Here is a 23,109-nt window from a genome sequence, read left to right as displayed (position 1 = left end):
CCTATAGGTCTGGGCTGTCTGCCTCATCCTACCTGAATATAAGCTTGGTGAGAGTAGGGAAATTTCTTCTATTCTCTGGGATGCCAGGCACAGAGCAAGGTACTCAACCCATATGTGTTGAATTAGGCTGAAAGCAGAATCGTTGCAGGCATGACCCGTACCTGTACTGCTTATGCGTGGACAGTGGCCCGACATCTCCCACATGAGATGCTGCCAACTTGGTGGAGGTGGGGCGGAAGAAGCCAGCCCAGGGGCTACAGGGAGCTCATTCTTAAATCAGTGCCATGCAAAGGTGCCCGAGTGAGTCCTCTTCCCTAGCACGTGCTGAGGAGACGCAGACACTACCCACCCGGATGCTACTACCCAAGGAAGCCCATCAGGGCTCTCGATCTCAAGGTGTGGTCCTGGGTGAAGGGGACACCTCAGACCAAGAAGTTAGGGGAAGTAAAGGGTAGCCTATGTTTCTGCCTTCTCCCAAAGTGCTAAGAAAACAAAAAAACTCTGCCTAGCCACTCAAGGAGGTCCTTATTCTCCCAAGTTAAGCTCCACCTGTTTGCAGAAGGGCTCTCTTCTTACACTGGCCTTTTGTACCCCAGGTTTAGGAAACCTCACCAAAGCTACCGAAAGAAAACCATAACGGTTCAATCCTCCAGGAGTTCTCAGACAGCAAAGGGTGGACTCTCAACCTGCCTACAGACTGACTGCAGGAGTGAGATGCTCTCAGCATCTTGGTGTCTGCTGAATCTAGAGGGGGATGGATGGTGAAGACCCAAGCACAAAAAGATCGCACAAGGTCAAACAGCAAACGCATTCAAGGGGAGGGAGAGTGTACACTTTTCACCAGGGAGAAGCTCGTGCCACAGAGTGTATAACGTCTCCCAAACTCCAAATGCAACTCAGGCTAATCCCTCGTATCAGTAAAAATCCTGGCCACGTAGATTAAACTGGGGTGAGGTGGGGGTGGAAATGAGGGTGATGCGTAATAATAATGGGAAGGCCCTAAGTACTGACTTCACAAAATTCTAAGGCGCTTAAAGGGTGCCTTTCATAAGTGAAATTCTACAAAGGAACCCAAACCACTGCAAGACAGTTTCCAAAAAGCAAACAAAACCCCACTGAGAGATGGTACTCTGATTTCTGGAGTTTGCATCAGTCTGTTTTCTGTAGTTAGGAACTAAGGGTGTCTGGTTTGGGTTACAAAGGCAGTGTTCCACTATAAAAAAAAAAAAAAAAAAAAAAAAAAAAAAAAAAACCTGCTGGTTGCCATGACAACGGACATCTCTGTTCCTCCCTTTTTGGCAGCATCCTTCTTACATCTGAGTCAAATCAAAGGACCTATCTGTGATGCCCAGGGTTTAGTATTTCCTTTGCACGAGGATGTAACGATACACACACACACATATACTCATACACAAAGCACATCATCGAGAGGCTAATCAGAGGTGAACCAAAACCTCAGAAATGGGTACCACCTGTCCTTCTCTCCCAACCACGTCCTACAAACATCAGGAGACGCTCATGCAGGAGAGTGTGAGCATGAAGGGAGGTGGGCCAGGAAGCCTTAACGGCGGACACCTACTCCTTCCCATCTAGAGCCTCTCAGGGTGGACCCTGGGTCAATTCTTTCCAGAAGGGCCCATGTGAGGTCAGGGCTCCCTGGAGCACTGCCATTTTCTGTGTGCAAGACTGTCCTCCTGAGCCTGAGCACCTCCAGGGCAGTGCTCACGTCTGACCGGTCTTAGGGCCCAGCCCAGCGCTGAGCACCCAGTGAAGCACTTAGGACAATGAAGGGGGCACTGGAATAAGGCAGCCTCTCCTTATATTTTCTACGGAGATCTTGAGTTAGAACACAGCCTGCTTCAAATCATCCCTGCCTAAGAAGAAAGCCAGGGAATTCTAGATCCATGCTCTAGGGTGTGCGGCTTGGGACCTACAGTGCAGCGCTGCTACTGGTTTCTGTCACTGGGGTCACAAGTCTTGACCACTGACCCTTCCCCAGACCCGGGGCAAACAAAGAGTAAATGAGAAAGTTATAGCATTACTGTGATTTATCTTCTCCTTTTCAGGACAAAGGCTGCTCATCATTTAGCTAAATTTAACTGCAAAACAATGTTTGTTTTAGAAAAACTATGAAAATACCAAAAAGCCAGTGGAAGAAAAATAAAGCACCCAATGCTCTACTTACCCAGAGGTAACCAGTGTCTATATTTGGGTTTCTATGTCGCTATCCTTTCAGTGGTTGTTGCAGTTCTGCCTAATGGTTAGAGGCAAAGGCTCATGAATGCAGACCAATCTGGGTTCAAGTTCCAGCCTTTCCATTTCTTACCGGTATGATCATGCTTGAGTTATTTACCCCTGTTTGAGCCTCAGTTCTTCATCCATAAAATGAGGATAACTGTACCTACTTTTTGGTACTGTTGTAAAAATTATCGTAACCCACGTAAGCCCTTGTCACACTGCCAGCAGAACTACTCACTTCTGCTAGCTTTATTCATGTTCTACTTGTATGTGCCACTTTACAAACAAAAATGGTATCTTCTGTGCACATATTTTGAAAACTTTTTCAATCAACATAAAAGCATGACCTCTTGACATGTCAATGAATATACTTCTATAAACTGATGGCTTTAATTCTAAAATAAGAGCTTTGATAGACATTAACGAGAGTATAGATGCTTAAGTTCTTGACGTGGTCCAAAAAACTGCCTACTAGCAAACTCAAAATAACTTTATATCTGCTTTCAGAAAAAATTAAAATGCATACAAACTTTAAACAAATACTATTCAACATCTACATAAAATCTAACATCATTATGACAATTTTCTATGACAAATATTAAAATATGACTTTAAGAAATCACTCCTGTAAGTACAGTTACTTGACAAAGCTACTTAAGAATAGATGGTAAGGTTGAAGATATTCTTTTTCCTCTGCCCCAGGAACGTCACTTCTAAGTATCTTTCCTAGAGAAACCCTCCCACAAGTGTACAGACCTTCTCAGAATCAACCTGCCTGTCCATCATTAGGAGAATGGCTATCAACAGACTCTGGTTTACTCATATACTGAAATAATGTACAGCAGTAAAAAATGGAAATGAAGTTGAATAAATGTAAAAACACCATGTTGGAAAAAATAACCAGTTACAAAAGAGATTCCATTTATATAAATATTTAATCCAAAATACAAACTGTACATTGCTTACGGATTCTCCCAATGTATAAAAACATACAAAGGAATGAAACATAACAAATTCAGGTTACGGAGACCTCTGAGGAAATAGGAAGGGAGAAGACATCCAGATATTGTATCTGGGACCATTTATCTCTTAAAAACAAGTGACAGAAATCTGGTGTAAACATGGCAAAATGTTAACATCTGTTACATCTAGGAGGTAGGTCTATGAGTACCACACTTTAAAAAATGTCTTCTCCATATCTGAAGCATTTAGTAATTAAAAATAAAGTTGTCTACTATTTAACCAGAACTTTGGTTAATGATTTGATACAGGTTTTCCTCATGCTGAGAACATTCTTCCCTCTGTGAATCTGGTTTACTTTTAAAATATGGTGTAAGTTGCTGTTCCTGATGGGCCATTCCATTACCTTATAATTTTGGAATCTGATGTCACTGCATTTACTTCCACGGGACATTAACTTCAACCTTAAATTAAATTTAACAAGCAAAGCAAGCATAAACTTAAGAAAATTAAAATCCACTGAGAGTTTAATAAGCTAGCCGCCCTAGAAAAACATCCAGGCTCATTTTAGGCTACTGTACAAATAAACAAAGGAGCAATTATTTTAAAGAATTATTTACTAACAAAGTAATTGTGATTTCTGAAATGTCCAAAGTATCAGAAAACATAAAAAAACCTTTGTATACAGATTTAGTATCTGTCTTTCAACAGTATATGTATTATTCTTATTTAGCAAATCTGTTACCATGAAAATCACCCCAAATTTGCAACAAATTATTTCAAAAATGAAGGCTGAGAAGGCGTCAACGTTAATTTAAAGGAAGCCACATAAATACAAGATTATTTCATTCATCTATTTGCCCAAAGAAAAGTTTCAAAATATGTCTGTTGGAATGGTGGGCTCAGTTCACAAAACCATCCTTAAACAGCACAAGGCTGAAGAGCTCTCCTTTTAACTCTTTCTTCAAAAATAAGAGCTTAGGGACTTCTCTGGTGGCGCAGTGGTTAAGACTCTGCGTTCCCAATGCAGGGGGCCCGGGTTCAATCCCTGGTCAGGGAACTAGAACCCACATACATGCCACAACTAAGGAGCTGGTGACCCACAGCTAAGGAGCCCGCCTGCCGCAACTAAGACCCAGCGCAACCAAGTAAACAAATAAATATTTTTTAAAAATAAGAGCTTAATTTGAGCCCTGAGTACTTAAAAAACTTTCTTGCTATTAGACCATTTTTAAATGGCCAGAGTGCTAGTCAAATTTCTAGACAGAACTTAACATTCCCACCTACCCAAACAGTAGGAACACTTCGGGATATTAGAAACAGAAAATGATTTGGTGTAAATAAGAGCCCTCATGGCTCCCCAGGTTGTAACAGGACATAAATGAGCCGCCTGAATGAAAGAAGATTCTCACTTTAATTCTGGTGCCCACATAGGCAACAGATGTCAATTCAGTGAGTACCTCTAAACTGCTCAGCACATGAGGTAAATTTTAGCTGGCTTTATACAACGAATATTACTTGATAATTTGCTTAGGTCAGGAGGTTCTGACAAGCACAGTGCCTTTCCAAAATGAAAATACACGTAATAAAAGCACACTCATTCCACCAATAATATGCTCTTGGGTCAGCTTATGAAACGTTAAGTGTTCATTTCGGGGCACAACCAACAGTTTCAACCTCCCTCTGTGTCAGACACAGGGATTATAAGCCATGTGAACCTCTCGATAATTAACTTAGGTGCACAGAACAAGCCCTAAACATCTACTGATATTTAGCAAGCCACAGGAGTAACCTACAAATAAGGATAATTAAGCCAAACAAAGCAACAGCTTATTACCTACAAACATGAAATCTTGTTTTATTTATTTTAACATGAGTCATAAACCAACTTAAATTCCTAGTACCGAGGACAGCATAAGAGTGTGCTACATATGCTTACTAAGTGAGAGAGGACCACAAGCTTGAAAGCAGTCTGCTGAAAGTCACTCCTGCTGTTTCATCTCCAGAGCTAGGATGGTGGACCACAAGGATTAAGGCAGCACGGAGGGTTTAGGGAACAACAATACATACTCTTTATACCGTAAAGAATATGCAGAGGGCTTCCCTGGTGGCGCAGTGGTTGAGAGTCCGCCTGCCGATGCAGGGTACGTGGGTTCGTGCCCCGGTCCGGGAAGATCCCACATGCCGCAGAGCGGCTGGGCCCGTGAGCCATGGCCGCTGAGCCTGTGCGTCCGGAGCCTGTGCTCCGCAATGGGAGAGGCCACAACAGTGAGAGGCCCGCGTACCGCCAAAAAAAAAAAAAAAAAAAAAAAAAAAAAGAAGAATATGCAGAACTTGTTGAGAGGTGACATCTACTTCAAAAGACTTGAAAGCACATTTGTTTTAAATGACAAACTCCACCATCTCTTCTCCTTCACCGTTTGGTCTTTCCTGACGGTAGGTGATACTGGAATCATGCCTGTTGGGAGTTTCTAAATGCATGAGCTACAGTTCTCAAAATGCTCATTTCAAATCCTGGATGGGGGTGTAGGAGGGAGGGGGGATATCAACCCAGAATAAATGAACCAAAATCATAACCTTTGATTCAATACTTTTAAAACAGGAGAAAGAAATGTATAAAAATGAAACTCTACATATGGACAGCAGTGTATTTTTAAAGAGAAGTAACTATGCAAAAAATGGTGCAGGGATAACTATGTCATTTACGTGTAGACGTCTTAAAGGGAATCAAATTCTAACTGGATCAAGATTAAAATACATAAAAACAAAAATCATAAAACGTATTTAAAAAACATGGTGTTTTGGTTTTTTAAAGGCTCTTAAAATCTGGAAGACCATTCTAAGAATGACACAAACCTGTAAGCCCTAAAATTTTTACGTTTCTTCATGGCAAAGTCTGGTTAATATTTATTTGGTGTTTGGCATATGCTAGCTCTATACACATACAACATGTCATTCAATCAGTGTGGAAGGCAGAATTCTAAGAGAGCCCCCAAGATTCCTACCCACTGGTGTATACACCCTGTCAGATAACCTCTCCTTGTATATGAGCAAGACGTGTGACCATGACGGGATTTTACTCCCATAATTAGGTTACATTATATGGCAAGGGTGAAAGAATTTTGCAGATTTAATTAAGGTTCCTAATCGGTTGACAGTTGACTTTAGTTCATCAAAAGATGGAATAATGAGTGGGCCTGGCCTATCAGGTGAGCCCTCTAAAAGAGCCCTTGTCTAGAGGTAGTGCAACAGAGACGCTCTCCTACTGGCCTTGAAGAAACAGCCTACCATGTTGTGCAGAGGGCCACATGGCAGGGAATAGTAGGCAGCCTCTGGGGGCTGAGGGCCTCAGTCCTACAGCTGCAAGGAACTTAACTGGGTAAACAACCAGTGAGCTTGGAAAAGTATTCCAAGCCTCAGACAAGACTGTGGGCCTGGCTGACACCTTGACTTTAGGCTGATGAAACTGAGCAGAGGATGCAGGTAAGCTGGGTCTGGATTCTTGGCCCATGGAAACCGTGAGATGATAAATGGGTGTTGTTTTAAGTTGCTAGATTTGTAGTAATTTTTTATGCAACAGTAGAAAATTAAGTCAGAAATGACAAACTGGAAAAAATGTAGGTGCAAACAACCTATTTAATAAGTAAGAAACTTCTACAAATCAAACTAAGAGATGAATAACCCAATAGATAAATGGCCAGAATATATAAACAGGTAGTTCACAATAAAGACAAATGTTTTTTAAGTGTGTGAAAATATTAACACATTGTACTATAATTACGTAAGATGTAACCCTTGGGAGAATCCGGGTTGGGTAGAGGGTTGGTACACGGACATTTCTGTACTATTTTTTTGCAACTTCCTGTGGGTCTGTAATTATTTCAAAATAAAAATTTAAAAATACAATCAACCTCGTTCGTATCAGGAAAAATATAAATTAAAATGAGGTACCAGTTTTCACCTACCAGACTGGTGAAGATCAACAAACTTGACAATACCCTGTGTGTAGGAAAGAGTGAGCTGAGGCATGTTCATACACTGACCGTAACATAAACTGTATCAGTTTAGCTCTCTGCTGCACAGGGGCGGTGTTCAATTTCACAATATCATGATTTAAAATGCACACACCCTTTGACGAATAATCCCACGTTTAAGAATTTAGCCTATTAACATATTCTTCACACGTGGGAAAAGAAGCATGCCCAAGGGCAGTCAATGAGGTGCCTATAATAATCAAAGACTGGAAGTAATACAAGGATCCTTTAATAAGGAAATGGTTAAATAAATTATGGAATACCCATATAGTGGAATCCTGTACAGCAATTATAACAAGGTCGATTAATCTGCATTGATATGGACCAAGAGTAGAATACACTTTCCAGCTTCTGAAGTCCTGTAGAGCATACCCACATCCACTCATTTGGTCAGTATTTACAAGCCCCAACTATGTACCAGGCTCCATGTCTGGATAAAGAACATAACCATCCCCATGTGAGAGGATGAAGCAAGTGCCCACAGGCAGAAAGGGGAGGCATGGGAGCCCACAAAGAAAGGAGACCAGAGCTCAAGGGCAGAGAGAGGGTGAAAGACAGAGGTTAGATGAAGAGGCTCTGGTGTCAGGGTAAGAAGCTGGGATTCTGTCTGAAGGATTTAAAGCAAGATATTGACAAGACACTATGCAAAGCATACAGTTACTCTAAAAATAAAGCAGTGGTCCAGCTAGAGAAGCTCATGATCAGGAGACCATGCATGATTTCATGAGAGGTGTCTTAAGGTACCTCAACTTGAGCACTTGCGGTAAGCTGAGTCGCCCAGGCACACCCCTTCACCTCACGCCTGTCAATGTGCTAAGACCTACAGAGCCAGGAGGACAGCATGAAGTCCTCTTGAAACATGCCATCTTGTGGGGTGAATTCAAAGGATGTACATAAGACATTTTCCTCACTTGGAGAAATGTTTACAAGTAGACGTCTCAAGCATCTAGACAAGCTTTCCTTAACCACGTTCCTTTATAGCTCTTCACCCAATATTTAAGAATGGAGGGCTTCCCTGGTGGCGCAGTGGTTGAGGGTCCGCCTGCCGGTGCAGGGGACACGGGTTCGTGCCCCAGTCCGGGGAGATCCCACGTGTCGCGGGGCTGCTGGGCCCATGAGCCGTGGCTGCTGGGCCTGCGCATCCAGAGCCTGTGCTCCGCGACGGGAGAGGCTACAACAGAGGCCCACGTACCGCAAAAAAAAAAAAAAAAAAAAAAAAAAGAATGGAGTTAAAGCAGCAAACTATTCAACTACATTTCTTCAGCCCTCCTCTCTGTCTCCTGTGCTTTTAATGGTTGAAGCTTTCGAGCACTTTGCCTGATGCCAATGCACAGCCTGAACAGCTCTTACTGAATGGGCCTCATATGTTCAGATAAATTAAAATCTATGCCAACTAGTGATTCACTCTCAAATCCAGGCCACCTGTTCCAATTAGTGAGATTAAAATAGTACACCACTGAAGCCGAGTTCCAAGCCTTCTGGATTATGACAACATCTTTACAAAGACAGAAAAAGAGGGACTTTCGGTCCCAACACACACTTGCACACACATGAGTAAATATACCGAGGTGTTGAAGCATAGCTTTCACTAAGGGCAGACTTTATTTTTGGACAAGTGCTTACATCAAATTTTCTGAGAAAGGATGCAGCTCAAGAAGGCATCATTTAGTTTCCTTACATTACAACAAGCCTACAGATACAGCTTAATTAGATTCAACTTTACTTCAGAAACACACAGAGCTTATACTTCTTCTCCACCCACTTTCTGTCCTTGCCTGAAGTTCCCAAAGAAACCGTATCTTCCGGATGATCCATTCTTTAGCCTCAGGCCTTCCCTCGCCTTGGTTTCTCGCAGGTCACGGGAAGGCTAGAAACACAGCCTGGAACACAACTCTTGTTTTCCCAACTTCTCCCAAGTATCCCTACCCAGACAAGACTGCCTTCAACTCAACAGGGTGCATTTTTGTTCATCCCAAAACACTCAATTATTCAAATTTTCACAATCCATGAGAAGAAAAAATATATATTTCTAAGCATTTTCTAGGCAAATGGTCTAAAAGAACTGTTTCATAAAGGAAGGGAGATGATACATTAACACCAGTGTTTTCCTCAATGATTCTGAATCATTTTAGGAGGACAAAAATGAAAGCGTTAAACACAGAATCACCGGAAGTGAGTCAGTCCCTTGAAAACAGTCCTCAACCCAACACAGCTGCTTCAGTCCAGGAGAAAGTCTTGTTCTGCACTAACAGCTCCCTGACAAAGCTCCCACATTTGCTCATCTTTTTCATCTGGTGCTGCAGGCCTCAGAGGCCCAGACAGTACGCAGCTAGAGTAGTCACATGGATACTTTAAAGATAAAATTTTAAGGAGTGAATTGATTTAGAAATATTAAGCAAATAAGGGTACAGGTGGCCCGAAGCTGTTTGTAGGAGGCGTGGGAATGAGTGAAGTTTGGGGAACTCTGCGACAGACAAAGAATGACTCAATGTCAGAACAACAAACGCTGTGATGGGTTTCCCAATGCCACTTCTCGCGGTCATTCACACAGCTGGTAGGTGGAGAAGCTGACATTCCAGCTTGGCTCCAAAGTCCAGACTCTGCACCCTTTGCTGCAGCCCTCAAATCTAGAAGTAAACTGCATAAGTGAGGTTGGGGATAAAAAGGAAAAGGTGGTTGAAAAAATTGAAGAAGTAAACCACTGGATGTGGTGGACGAGGGGGGCTGATTGAGGGGGCTTCCCATGCATCCAGTTTGCGGGCTGGCTGTGTGGGAAAAGCATTCATCAGGAATTGGGGGAGATTTGAGAGAACGAGTTAAGTCTGACACACGGACTTCGAGGTGCCTGTGGAACAGCTGGGTACTCCGGGGTAAAGCCGCACCTGGGTTGGGCTCTCAAGGCAGCATGTAAGACAGGAACCACACACACTTTCACTCAGGGAGGCATGTCCCTGGGGATGGGCACTGGACGTGCCATCTCTCAAAAGGCCGAAGGACCCCATCCCTGTCTTCCCTCGGGGTTACAGCACATGACTACTTCTTCGGCTACGAACCAGATGATGTTTTCGGTTTGTGTTTACAGGCTCTGTTATATGGAAATTATATATACCAAAGCCACTTGGTGCTGGAAGATGCTCTCAAAAGGGACTCACAGGAACGGAGAGCTTCACAGGTGACAGAAGACTGGGGATGAATTCTAAGTGAAGTCCGTCTATGATATATTCCAAGACTTCTGCATACGGTATATGTTTTTTCCCAGTACCCTTACCCAACAGGTAGAAGGTCAGACAAAGATGAACTCACTTCTCAAAACTTTATTTTGAAAAAAAAAAAAATGACAATAAAAGTGACCTCAGAAAAGATGATGTTTAAACCGTGGCGGCAGACCCAGGGCAGCTAAGTGTTTGAGATATGAAGTGTCACCCCTCCTCTTCACTCCAGCCCCACCAAAAATCCGGAAATAAATTCAGAAGGATAATGGCCCAACACTACCTCATTCAAATTCAGCCTTTTTCACCTAAAAACACAAAATTTTAAATCTGTTCATCAATTAATTCTCTACTGAAAATAGTTAGAAATTCCCATTTCACCCGAGTTCAATTTTGAGATGTTTATCACACGTAACTTAGCAATTAACTTGGTATTTAAAAATGTGTGAAGCAGTTTTCTTTAAAGAAATTCTCTTCTAAGAGAGAAGCTGGTATAATGGTTAGTCCTAATCAGTCTGTATTAGTTACGTAATTTCACTGGTTACAGTCTGGCTGGATGTCACTTTCCTACTTCTGCAAGTGGAATGGTCTGGAGTTAATGTCTGAATTCTCCTTCAGTTCTAACATGGTGAAACCTTTGAGTCTAACTTCCCAACCCCCTGCCTTAAGTATGAAAAGCGCATGCCTTCAGCTCAGTGAAGTTCAAGTCCTACGGGGAGATCCTGTGAGGCCAGAACATGACTCAATTGTCACAAGGAGAAACGACCCTCGTTGTGTACTTCAACTGCTCATCCTCCAGAGACCAAAGACCAGGCAGAAGATTCCTTGACAATGTCTTTAAATCATAAGCTTATTTAACAGCCTTGAAGATGTCCCCAACTACTCTCAAAATTCTTACATCTTAGGCATTATAAAAAGTTCATAAATCATGCATTCTCCAAATGCTTACTGGGAACGTACAACTATCTGCAAAGCACTGGCAAAGTGCTGTGTCCTAAGAATCCCGAGCGCACAATTTTGGCTGGGCACCCTGTGGAAGTTGAGCAATCCATCCCCAAGCACTCAGCAAGTTTAATAGGACTGAACTGCTCGTACTTCCCTGGTAGCACAGTGGTTAGGAGCCCACCTGCCAATGCAGGGGACATGGGTCTGATCCCTGGTCCAGGAAGATCCCACATGCTGCGGAGCAACTGAGCCTGTGTGCCACAACGACTAAGCCTACGCTCTAGGGCACGTGTGCCCCAACTGCTGAGCCCACGTGCTGCAACTACTGAAGCCCGCGCGCCTAGAGCCCATGCTCCGCAACAAGGGAAGCCACCGCAGTGAGAAGAGTAGCCCCAGCTCGCCGCAACTAGAGAAAGCCCGCATGCAGCAATGAAGACCCAACGCAGACAAAAAAATAAAATAAAATAAGACGGAGCTGCTCTCCAATACTCAGCTCAAAAGCACAAGATTGGGAAGTGGTTAAAATGCCAGCTCTGTTATTAGATCTGGGTTCATCAAGCCCTGGTTCCACCATGTCCTAATAGCCACAGGGCCTTGGACAAATTACTTAACCCATCTGGGCCTTAACTTCCTCATCCGTAAAATGGAACTATAAATAGGATATTGTGAGGATTAAGGAGGTAGTGCATTTGAAGTGCTTAATATCATGCCTGGTGTATAGTAAGGAATTGGTACACGTTGGCTATTATCACCATTGCTGCATTCTTCTTTTCATTTACGTACTTTTTGCCTTCTTACAGAGGAATAATCAACACACACACTACGTTCTCCTTCAAGGAGCATCTCCCTCCCCCAAGTCAGTGGAAGCAGCTGGATTATGCACAGATCATGCACAACTATGAAGTCCCTTTGCTGAGGAATGTAAAGTCCTCATTCTGATTCACAGTACAGTGATTCGTGGTTCTCTTCTCTCTCACCACCCCCCTCTCTGCTGAAAACATGAAAACACAGTTAAGAAACAGCAGGGCTGAAAGCTACAGCCTCTCCTAAGTTAAGACTTGGGCAATATCCACCTAGAAAGATGAGGCTGATTTCTGACCTTAAGAGCAGCCCTGGAAACCCAGGTGGTGGATCTGAAGCAAAGAAGTCCTGCGACCCAACTTGGTAGCAGCTGTTTTGGTGTTCTACAGTGGACGTGACAAGCAAGCACGCTGGTGGACCGCAGCACGCGCCGATCTAAAGGGAGACCCGGTGAGAGTGCAGCAAAGCATCGCTCACAACACATGCACCGCATCAATCATTCGTGTCGCACTTGAGAAAATTCTGACCTGGACGTTCATCTATTCACCGTCCCTTTAATTAACTCTTTAGAATAAAACAAGTCACTGATTAAAAGTGTACTCACACACCACTTACTCAGTTTACCACTTCACCAGGTCAGTGTCACCTACAACAGAAGTCAGTTTCCACTCACTCTGGTTCCTGCCCAGGGAGTAAGCATGCGATCATCAACTTACTACACCACTGCCCAGCCATTTCCATGGTGAGAAGGGATCTGACATCCTCTTCTTCCTCACTGCCTCTGGCCATTACTCATCGTGCGATTCTGGATCAATTTCCAAACCTCAGAATGTATAAAGATGTACTACAGGTAGCAACCATGCCCAACACAGGTTTTACTTCAGATGCTAGAGACTACTTACTATCATCACTTCCTCCTGTAAAAGAGAAGGGTATTTCCTAGGGCCACAAGTATAAATAAGATACACTCACCAGATATTAAGTTTCCAGAGGGGCCAGCCTGTTTCATTCACCCTTATATTCCTGATGCCTGCAGCTAGCACAGAGAAGGTGCTCACAAATATTTGCTGAATGAAACTTCTTGCTCTCAAAGTGCCAGTGTCTATAGTTTATAAACATGTAAACAATCAATTGATGAGGAATGTGCAATGGAGGGAGGTACCAAATGCTAAAAGTGCCAGAAAAGTCTCTATATTATTCACAAAATTAGAGTCTTTCCATTTCCAAGCTTATGAATACGTCTTATATAGTAATAACAAAAACTGGCCACTATCTATTGAGTTCCCACTGTGGACCTGACATTTTTAGACATTACTCATTTATTACTCACAACACCTCTATGGTGTGGAAGAGGAAACTAAGACTTAGGATGACTATAAGGTCCAAGGTGACATGGTTAGGAAGCAGCACTACCAGCACAGAACCTGTTTTCTGCGGGCTAGCCGAATGAAAGTGGTTCTGTAGACAGAACAGTCTGGTCCTTGCAGGCTAGATGGAGTAGAAGCTGATGACATCAGAGACCAAAGAGGAAGCTAACGTACCAGTTTTCTCTTCCTGAGGTCTTAAGTGGCTAAACTAAGGTGGGATGACTGGGGAACATGGAAGGAATCGATTCCAGAGAAATGTCAAAGATCCAGTGGCATGGCTGACAGACTAGAGATGGGGGGAAGGCAGGCACTCAGGACAGCTAGCAGTTCTGATTAGTGGTATCAACAGAGCAAGAAAAAAAATTATCCACCTTACATATGTGGAGAAAAACAGCTAATACTTGAGTATACACAACCATTGTTTTTACAAATTCTCTTATTGAAGACTCATAATCACTCACTCCCCAAAAATAGGGATTATTATCACCTTTTATAGATGGGGAACTGGAGGCTCAGAAAGGTGAGACCCTGCCCCAGCAGTCACCCGGCTGGGAAGTGTGAAGAGCCAGAATACGATCCAAGCCTTCTGCTCCCAGAGCCACAGCTGTTCACCACTACACCCAAGTGGCTGAAGATGGTACTTGAGGACATTTAAAATGAGGACTAGCAAAAATGTGATTCAGACATAATTGATTAATAAAAACCAGTTGCTGTCTAGAAAGCAGACTGCCTATATTCTTAAAAAGATCATAGGGGACTTCCCTGGTAGTCCAGTGGCTAAGACTCCATGCTCCCAATGCAGGGGGCCTGGGTTTGATCCCTGGTCAGGGAACTAGATCCCACATGCCGCAACAAAGAGTTCGCATGCCGCAACTAAAGATCCCGTGTGCGGCAACTAAGACCCAGCGCAGCCAAATAAATAAATAAATATTTTAAAAATATAAATAAATAAAAAGATAACAGGCTTTATCTAGGGCATTAAAAAAAGCAGGATTCTAATTACAGATGCTCTTTATTTTAAAGCAGAGGGATAATATGTGCATTGAGTTTTAACATGTACCATTTCTGAGTTTTACCCAGATGAAGTTTAAAACTGTGAATGATCCTGACTTGTCAGCTTAGAGACAATCACAGAATTCATCAGTTACATTAAATTTTCACTGAGGGGGGAAAAATTTAGGTTAATCCACCTGGCTGTAAAAATAGACTTGTACACTGTTAAAATAGTACACTGCCTCATTGTTATTCCAGTCTCAAAGGCTTAAACAAGCTCAGCAAGAGAGATGTGTATGTTCCCTGTTTTCTCAACAAAGTATCGATTTTGAACTCAAAAAATGACCATTCGGTAACCAAGAACTTGATCTCATAGTCTTAGCCCCTGCCTGGGAGGAATCTGCATATCTCTGAAAGTTAATCAGCTCTTCACATGCACCGCCAGTTCTCATTATAGTGTTTTTTAGGGGAGCTCATTTACCAAATGAGTCCACAAAAAAGTTATTTTTAAATCCTGTACTAGATGGTTTATTGCTAAGTCGAGAAGGTGACATCAAGAAATCAAACCTTAGTGCCACTTGATGTTTTCCCTCGGCATTATATACATTCTGAGCGTAAAGAAAATACCTCTTTATAGCTACGTCTAAGTGAGTTCCACAAAACAGGAATTAGAATCATCTAACGGGCTACCTTCTGCACAGGAAAATGACTGCTGCCTTTCCTTCCTTACAGCAGACTTATTGCTGCCTTCAGGACAGATCAAAATTACATCAGCCCCACTTGAGAAAGGCTTTTAGGAGTTTTCAAAAATGCCACTCATTCTTTCTATTCCCCACTGTCTCAACAAAAACCCTAAAAGCAGACAGTCAAGAAGTTTAAACATCAGCATGTTTAAACTCAGCATCTCAGCATCATCAGTGCTGTAGAACTTGTGATCTCAGCATCACCAGTGCTGTAGAACTTGTGATCACTGTCCACTGAAGCTCTAGCCTTCTTTGATCCAATTTCTTCCAGTCCTCACCAGATTTCATTCGCCCAATAAGCTAATTTAGAATAATCAGTACATATAAAGTCTAACTCAGTTTTAATACGTGGTCTATATAAAAACCAGGTATCTCCATGCTAACAAAACAATGTAGTTGTCTACTGTCAGTAGAATTTTTTTTTTTTCCCCCCGCGGGCCTCTCACTGATGTGGCCTCTCCCGTTGCAGAGCACAGGCTCCGGACATGCAGGCTCAGCGGCCATGGCTCACGGGCCCAGCCGCTCCGCGGCATGTGGGATCTTCCCAGACCGGGGCACGAACCTGTGTCCCCTGCATCGGCAGGCGGACTCTCAACCACTGCGCCACCAGGGAAGCCCTGTCAGTAGAATTTTAAACAAAATAAGAAACACCCTTCACATAAGGTTGCGGTCCTTTAATAGAAAAAATGCGTGTGGAAATGGAACAATGGCAGATACAGGAGAGATAAAGTCTTCAGCTGACTTACACATCTGCTTTGCCATTTTCCATCTCAGTAGTAAAAAGAGTGAGTTTTGGAAAGTTCCGTGAGTTTTGCCAAACTGCTTAAATGGGCTCAGTGAGCCATCCATCCCTCAAAGATTACTAATCCTGTTGTTTACGCGAAGATCATCACAGTTGTGACAAGAGAAACCCAGCTTCCACATTTTTTTCAAATCTGAAATTTCTTCTGTCAGCTACAACATTATGGGCCACCCCTTCCAATTACAAACGCACTAGAAAAAGATCTTCACCTTTCTTCGCATTTAACACTGTATTCACCAGCAGCTATTCCTCCAAAAACTTCTAACTGTAGGTAACCAAAGATCTTTTATCAATGTTTTCTTCCAAATGGAGTTTCTAGTTATTTTCATGACAAACTGTTATGCAACTTTTAAAGAAAGTGCAAAAAATTAAGAGAACTATTTGGGGGGAGGGGAGAGCGAACTGGATGCAGGAGGTAAGTATTATTCCACTAAATATATTTAATCCGAAAAAAATTAAATCATTCTGTTAAATTGATTAACCGGTGCGAGCACGACCCTACCTCCGTGAACTTGATGCAGGGAGGCTGGCACTCAAAGGCTGAGATCGGACAAGTGAGCGGTTAGAGCAAAGAACACCTCCAGGTATCCCCCGCCCGAACAAATGCCAGGGTGGAGGAGCTGCTGTTCTAAATGGCACTTCAATCAGCCAAGGGGAGAGCGAAGTGTTGAGCCTGGACGATTAAACACCTCAGGAGAGTAAAGGTATCCCCGAGGGACCAGCGCTCAGGCTGAGGCCTCCCTCTACGTTCAAGCACTGTAGGGCTCGTCTCCGCTGCATACTCTGAAAAGCTATTTTCGCCCACAGCCAAAATCAGCAACAGCAAATTACCCTGCAAACAATGGAGAGGGCGCCGGCTCCGCCCGGCTAAAAACTCTTAAGAGGCAGCGCGCAGAATGACTTTTCACTGGGGCAGAGCCGGGAGGAGCGGCCGCGGGAAACCGGGAAGCTGGTCCGCCGCCCCTCCGCGCTCCGGCCGCGCGCAGCGCGCGGGCTCCGGCCACCAGCCCCGAGCCCGAAATCCCCGACGGCTGCGGAGACGCGGCGGCAGCACCGGAGCTTACAAAGAGGGAAGGAGGCCGTCCTACGCCAACACGGTGCCGCGGATGGCGGGATCCCCTCACGTCCCGCACCGCGCGGCGGGCGCTCCCTGGCAGAGAGGGCGGAACGCCGGCCGTCGGGGAGACCCGGGCGCGCCGGGACCGACGAGCTGAGAAAGACGGCGAGCGGTGCTTTGCGCCGCCCCCGCCCGGGAGGGGGACCTGGGGTCTCGGAACCGCGGGCCGGGCTCCCACTCCCCACTTCCCAACCTCGTCAGCTCGAACTGAGCGGGGAAGCCCGGACTCGGGGCCGCCGGGAAGAGAGGGAGGGAGGGAGGCGGAGAAACGCGCAGGGCGACGTCGTTCCCGCGGGAGCCCAAGCCCACCCGGCCTCGCCCCTCGGCCGGGCGCCCCCACCGCCACTCCGCGCCCGCATCTCACCCGGCTCTTGCAGCGGTGGTGCCGGCCCGGGTCGGAGTAGGTCCGGTCCACGGTGAGCGCCGTGTCGCTGCCCGGCATCTCGGCGCTCGCGCTGGGAACTTTCCCGGGGCCCCGTGCCGCCGCGCCGCGAGCTGCCTGCCGTGCTCGGGCTCGGGCTCGCCGTGGGGGAGCCTCGGCCAGGGGGCGGCGCGGGCTGCCGCAGATGCTACCGACACCCTCGCGGCCGCCCTGCGCCGCCGCCGCCGCCGCCACCGCCTTGGGGTGGGGGAGAGGGCGGGGCAGGAACGCGAGAGTCTCCTCCCCCTTCCCCTCTCCGCCCCTCCCCCTGCGCGCCCCGCCCGCACGAGACCACTCTCCAGGTGCTGCTGTTTGCCTCCCTCCCTTGCTGAAACTTGATTCCACCCCCTCCCACACTGCCCTTTTTCCTCAAGAGATGAACGACATCTCCACTATTTGTTGACTTAATCTGTATGTTTATGATAAAAGATGGATTTTTGGCAAGATGTTGTGAGGCTTGCCTTAAATGCTTCCTTTCGTGTTACTCTTATTCAAAATGCACTTACGGGACATCTTCTATGTGCCAGGCCCTGGAGTAGGGACCAGAGTTGGGTTTTTTTTTGTTTTTTGGGGTTTTTTTAAGCTCATATTTTTCTTCTTCTGATTCCACTGAGCAAAGAATACACTTCCCCCTAAACTACGATCTGTGGTGGTGTGTATTTTAATTTTGCATGTCTGGCTCACCTTTATGATGGAAGCTACTTAGAAGTCAAGACATATCTTTTCATTTTAGTATTCCCTATTTCCAGGGAAGAGTCCCTGCCCACAAGAAAGATGGCATCTAGAAGAGACATTCAGAACACCTGGTCTGGTTATGAAGTGTGTACTAGTGGGAGACTGAGTTGAAATATGGAAAGTGCAGTGCATGTGACCAGCCTAGAAGGAAGGAGGGATGTGCTCCTCCCTTCAATGGGTTGAGCAGGGAGGGAAGTGCAGGCAGAAGAAAAATACTGAGCATAAAAACAAGGGTACATTTGGAAAACCTCAAGTCATCAGTTCAGGGAGTCTCTTCAGGAACAGAAAGACATGATGGAAAAAGTAGGTGGACACCATGTGGTGCAGGGCTCTACTTTCAAGGCTAAGAAGTTCAGCCCTATTCTTGGGTATTGGGCAGCTGCTGGAGGTTTCTGAATGGGGACATGACAATATCAGGATGGAAATTTAAGAAGAGGAAATATCTGATAGCTGTGTGAAGCACTGATTAAAGATGGGTAAGGGACACTGGTTAGAAGGCCACTGCAAAAATTGAGAACAATCTCAATGTCCTTCAGGAGGAGACTAAGTATCAATAAATTATGATACAGGCATCCAGTGGAGTGTTAGGTACCTGCAATAGAATGGCAGCTCTCTATGTATAGCTATAGAAATATCTCTAACATATACAGTTAAGTGAAAAAAGCAATGTGCAGAATAATATATGTGGTATTCCACCATTTATATAAAAACAATATATGTTTATGCTTAAACATGCATAGTATATTTCTGGGAGGATTAACATAAAACTAGGGAAATAGACAAGACACTGATGGAAGGAGAGAGGAACTAGGTAGCTAAAAGGAGGGCTGGGGATTTATTTCTCTCTGTGTATGTTTTTTAAATTTGAATGATTGAACTGTGTGCATATATTAACCGTTCAAAAAGAAAATAAAAAATATATTTTTAAATAAAAAGGATAAACTTATTAAAACTAACTTAAGAAGAAATAGAAAAGCCCATACAGTTCTAAAACGTTCAAAAAATTAAATCAACACTTTAAAATACTCCCCCCACCCCCCCCCCACTGTATATGATACAACTGCACCAGGCCCAGGGAGTGTTTCAGGTAAGTTACTCCAAAGCAGAGAAGAGAGATATGAAATGTGAGTGCGTGTGTGTGATTTTAGCTAGGGTGGCCAGGGAAGGCCTCCATGATAAGGTGACATCTGAGCAGAGACTTGGGAAAAAGACAGCCAGCCATGTAGATATCTGAACACTGCAGAAAGAAGGAACAGCAAGTACAAAGGCCCTGAAGCAGGAACATTTGGGAGTGTTCAAGAAAGAGCAAGGAGGCTAGTGTTCTCTGGAACAACAGTAGATGAAATCAGAGACATTTCAAAGGACTAGATCACATAGGGCCATTTAGGCCATTTTAAGAACTCTGAGGAAAATGGGAAGATTTGGAAATTTTGTTGTTGTTGTTGTTGTTGTTATGCGGTCCTCTCACCATTGTGGCCTCTCCCCTTGCGGAGCACAGGCTCTGGATGCACAGGCCCAGCGGCCATGGCTCACGGGCCCAGCCGCTCCATGGCATGTGGGATCTTCCCGGACCGGGGCACAAACCCGTGTCCCCTGTATCGGCAGGTGGACTCTCAACCACTGCGCCACCAGGGAAGCCCCCTGGAAATTTTTTTTTTTTTTTTTTTTTTTTTTTTTTTTTTGCGGTATGCAGGCCTCTCACTGTTGTGGCCTCTCCCGTTGCGGAGCACAGGTCCCGGACGCACAGGCCCAGCGGCCATGGCTCACGGGCCCAACCGCTCTGCGGCATGTGGGATCCTCCCGGACCAGGGCACGAACCCATGTCCTCTGCATCGGCAGGCGGACTCTCAACCACTGCGCCACCAGGGAAGCCCCCCGCCTGGAAATTTTTAAGCAAAGGAATGGAGTGACGTGCTCTGCCTTTTCACTTGGGGAAAAAAGAAAAATTGATCCCTACCTCAAGGCGTAGACAAAAATCAATGCCAGATAGATTAAAGACCTAAAGGAGAAAACACAATTTTTAAAACTGCCAGGGCCTCCCTGGTGGCGCAGTGGTTGAGAGTCCGCCTGCCGATGCAGGGGATACGGGTTCGTGCCCCGGTCTGGGAGGATCCCATATGCCGCGGAGCGGCTGGGCCCGTGAGCTATGGCCGCTGGGCCTGCGCATCCGGAGCCTGTGCTCCGCAACGGGAGAGGCCACAAGAGTGAGAGGCCCGCATACCGCAGAAAGAAAAAAAAAAAAAAAAAAAAAACTGCCAGAGGAAAATGGAAGAATATCATTATGATCTCAAGGCATAAAAAGCAGTTCACAAAAAAGCATAAACCATAAGGATTCAACAACATTACAGTTTTAAAACTTCTGCTTATGAAAAGAAATAATAATAAAGTGAAAAGATAAGCCACAAGCAAAACTTGAGCTAAGAAAATCAATATGGATGAATTTCACCAACAATACTGAGAAACAAAAAAAGCAAGCCACATAAAATTACCTGTTGTGAGATTCTATTCAGATAAAGTTAAAATATGAAGAATAAATGACATTTTTTAGGAGACCAAAGATATATAAACTATTAAGAAACATAAGAGCATCATATACACAAATTTCAGGACAGTATTTACCTCTGGTGGGGGGATAAAGAAGGATACAGGGGCTTCCCTGGTGGCGCACTGGTTGAGAGTCTGCCTGCCGATGCAGGGAACACGGGTTCGTACCCCGGTCCGGGAAGATCCCACATGCCGCGGAGCGGCTGGGCCCGTGAGCCGTGGCCGCTGAGCCTGCGCGTCCAGAGCCTGTGCTCCGCAGCGGGAGAGGCCACAACAGTGAGGCCCGCGTACCGCAAAAAAAAAAAAAAAAAAAGAAGGATACAGTAGGAGAGAAATACAAGATTATAAATAATGCCATATTTAATGAATGGCCATTTTGTGGAATATTATTTTATTTTATTTATTTATTTTTTATTTTTCGGCCACACTGCGCAGCACATGGGATCTTAGTTCCCCGACCAGGGATAGAACCCGGGCCCCCTGCATTGGAAGTGTGGAGTCTTAACCACTGGACCACTAGGGAATTCCCTAATGAAAGACTATTGGTATACTGGCTATGTATTCATTCCTACACACATACACAATATTTCATAATAATTTAAAATTTTAAAGACAGCAAAGACTCAAAGGACACATGCAATGATGGTATTCTTAATCCTGGATTTAAGTCACCAGCGGTGGTATCATCTCAAATACACAAATGTAATAGCACTTTTACAGGTATAAATTTTGATACAAAGGCAAGACAGTCTGTTATTATTAAGTCTTTATGTCAATTTAATCTTATAAAGATCCATTCTGAGATCTATAAGAGTCTATCTCTGGGTTCCCCTCCCCCATCTGCCTGATACCTCATTTATTCCAGATACTTAGGACTATAGAAATTATATTGCTCAAGTGTGTGTGTGTCCCTGTGTCTGTGTGTAACTTTAGAGAGGGCAGACCTAAGCAAGGTCCCTGACAAATCAAGGTTGGGCACTGGTTGCTGTGACAACAGTCATCTACTTCCCATTTCTATTACTGTCTTGGTATTGCTCAGAAGAACTCCATTCTGGAAATGCTGACCCTCCATAAAAAGGATGAATTAAAATTTTATTAGGCTCAGTTCAATTTTAATTAACAGAGGACGTTCTTTTTTAGATCATTTAGATCTATTTTATAAGCTAGTTGCCCAAAAGCTGCTCTACTGGGCACTCATACAAAATAATGTTTTTAAAAGCCCAAATTAAATAGCACAAGAGCAAGCTCCCCAGAAAAGAAAGAAAACAACCAGTGCTGATCACCATTTGGCCCTCCTATTTGGAATTAGGACCCATGGGGAAACCAGACCATGCACCTTCTTTTGGAGGCAATGCCCAGGATTTTGTCAGACCCATAGAGAGACAGAGAGACAGAGAGACAGAGAGACAGAGACAGACAGAACACTTAAATTCTTCCTCAGTGTAAGAAATTGTCTGTGCCTCTGATAATAACCTCCAAAAGCCTCTCTGAAAAAAGTAATTTTTTTAAAAATCACAATTTTTAAAGTGGCGAATGCAGTCAGAACAATAAGGAAGACAAAAGTACAAAATCTAGGGTGTGAAATAAGAATTTACTTCCAAAGTGTAAGTGGCACAATAAGGCAGCACATGCTAAGCATGAAAGAATTGGAAAAGACCTTTTGAGCTGTAATAGTTTAAAGTTTGGAATGATGAGAAAAGGCTTCATAAAAGAGGTATGGCGTTTCTGGGATCTTGGCTGCAGCCACCACGGTGGGAAGTGGGCTGAGGATGGCCGGGGGCCTGGAGACCAGCTTGCAGACAACCTCAGACCCGGAGAGGCCAGGCTTGGCAGGCATCTGTCCAGGTGCCCGGGCTTCAGTGGCTGCAATGCTGCCAGCAGCACAGGGCTGGGTGGGCGGGAGCCGGGAACGGGCCACAGGCGGCCCAGGGCCCTGAGGCTCAGAGACGACCTTCAAGATGGTGGAGGAGTAAGATGTAGAGATCACCCTCCTCCCCATAAATACATCAAAAATACATCTACAGGTGGAACAACTCCTACAGAACACCTACTGAATGCTGGCAGAAGACCTCAGACTTCCCAAAAGCCAAGAAACTCCCCACATACCTGGCTGTGTGGCTGACAAGGTCTTGGGGCTCCGGCCAGGTGTCAGGCCTGAGCCTCTGAGGTGGGAGAGCCGAGTTCAGGACACTGGACCACC

General features: G+C 44.6%; 1 protein-coding gene across 1 annotated transcript in view; it reads right to left on the bottom strand.

Moving 5' to 3' along the window:
* Positions 1-17,787, bottom strand: part of TMCC3 (transmembrane and coiled-coil domain family 3) — a 69,199-nt gene extending 51,412 nt beyond the window's left edge. Inside the window, exon 1 of the mRNA XM_081248721.1 lies at positions 17,574-17,787. Coding sequence (XP_081104847.1) covers positions 17,574-17,651 — 78 coding nt within the window. The 5' untranslated portion in view covers positions 17,652-17,787. The remainder of the gene's footprint in view (positions 1-17,573) is intronic.
* Between the last annotated feature and the right edge of the window lie 5,322 nt (positions 17,788-23,109).

Source organism: Mesoplodon bidens (assembly GCF_964165515.1).
Source record: "Mesoplodon bidens genome assembly, chromosome: 11".
Lineage (NCBI taxonomy): Eukaryota > Metazoa > Chordata > Mammalia > Artiodactyla > Ziphiidae > Mesoplodon > Mesoplodon bidens.
This window is presented reverse-complemented; position numbering and strand designations above follow the sequence as displayed.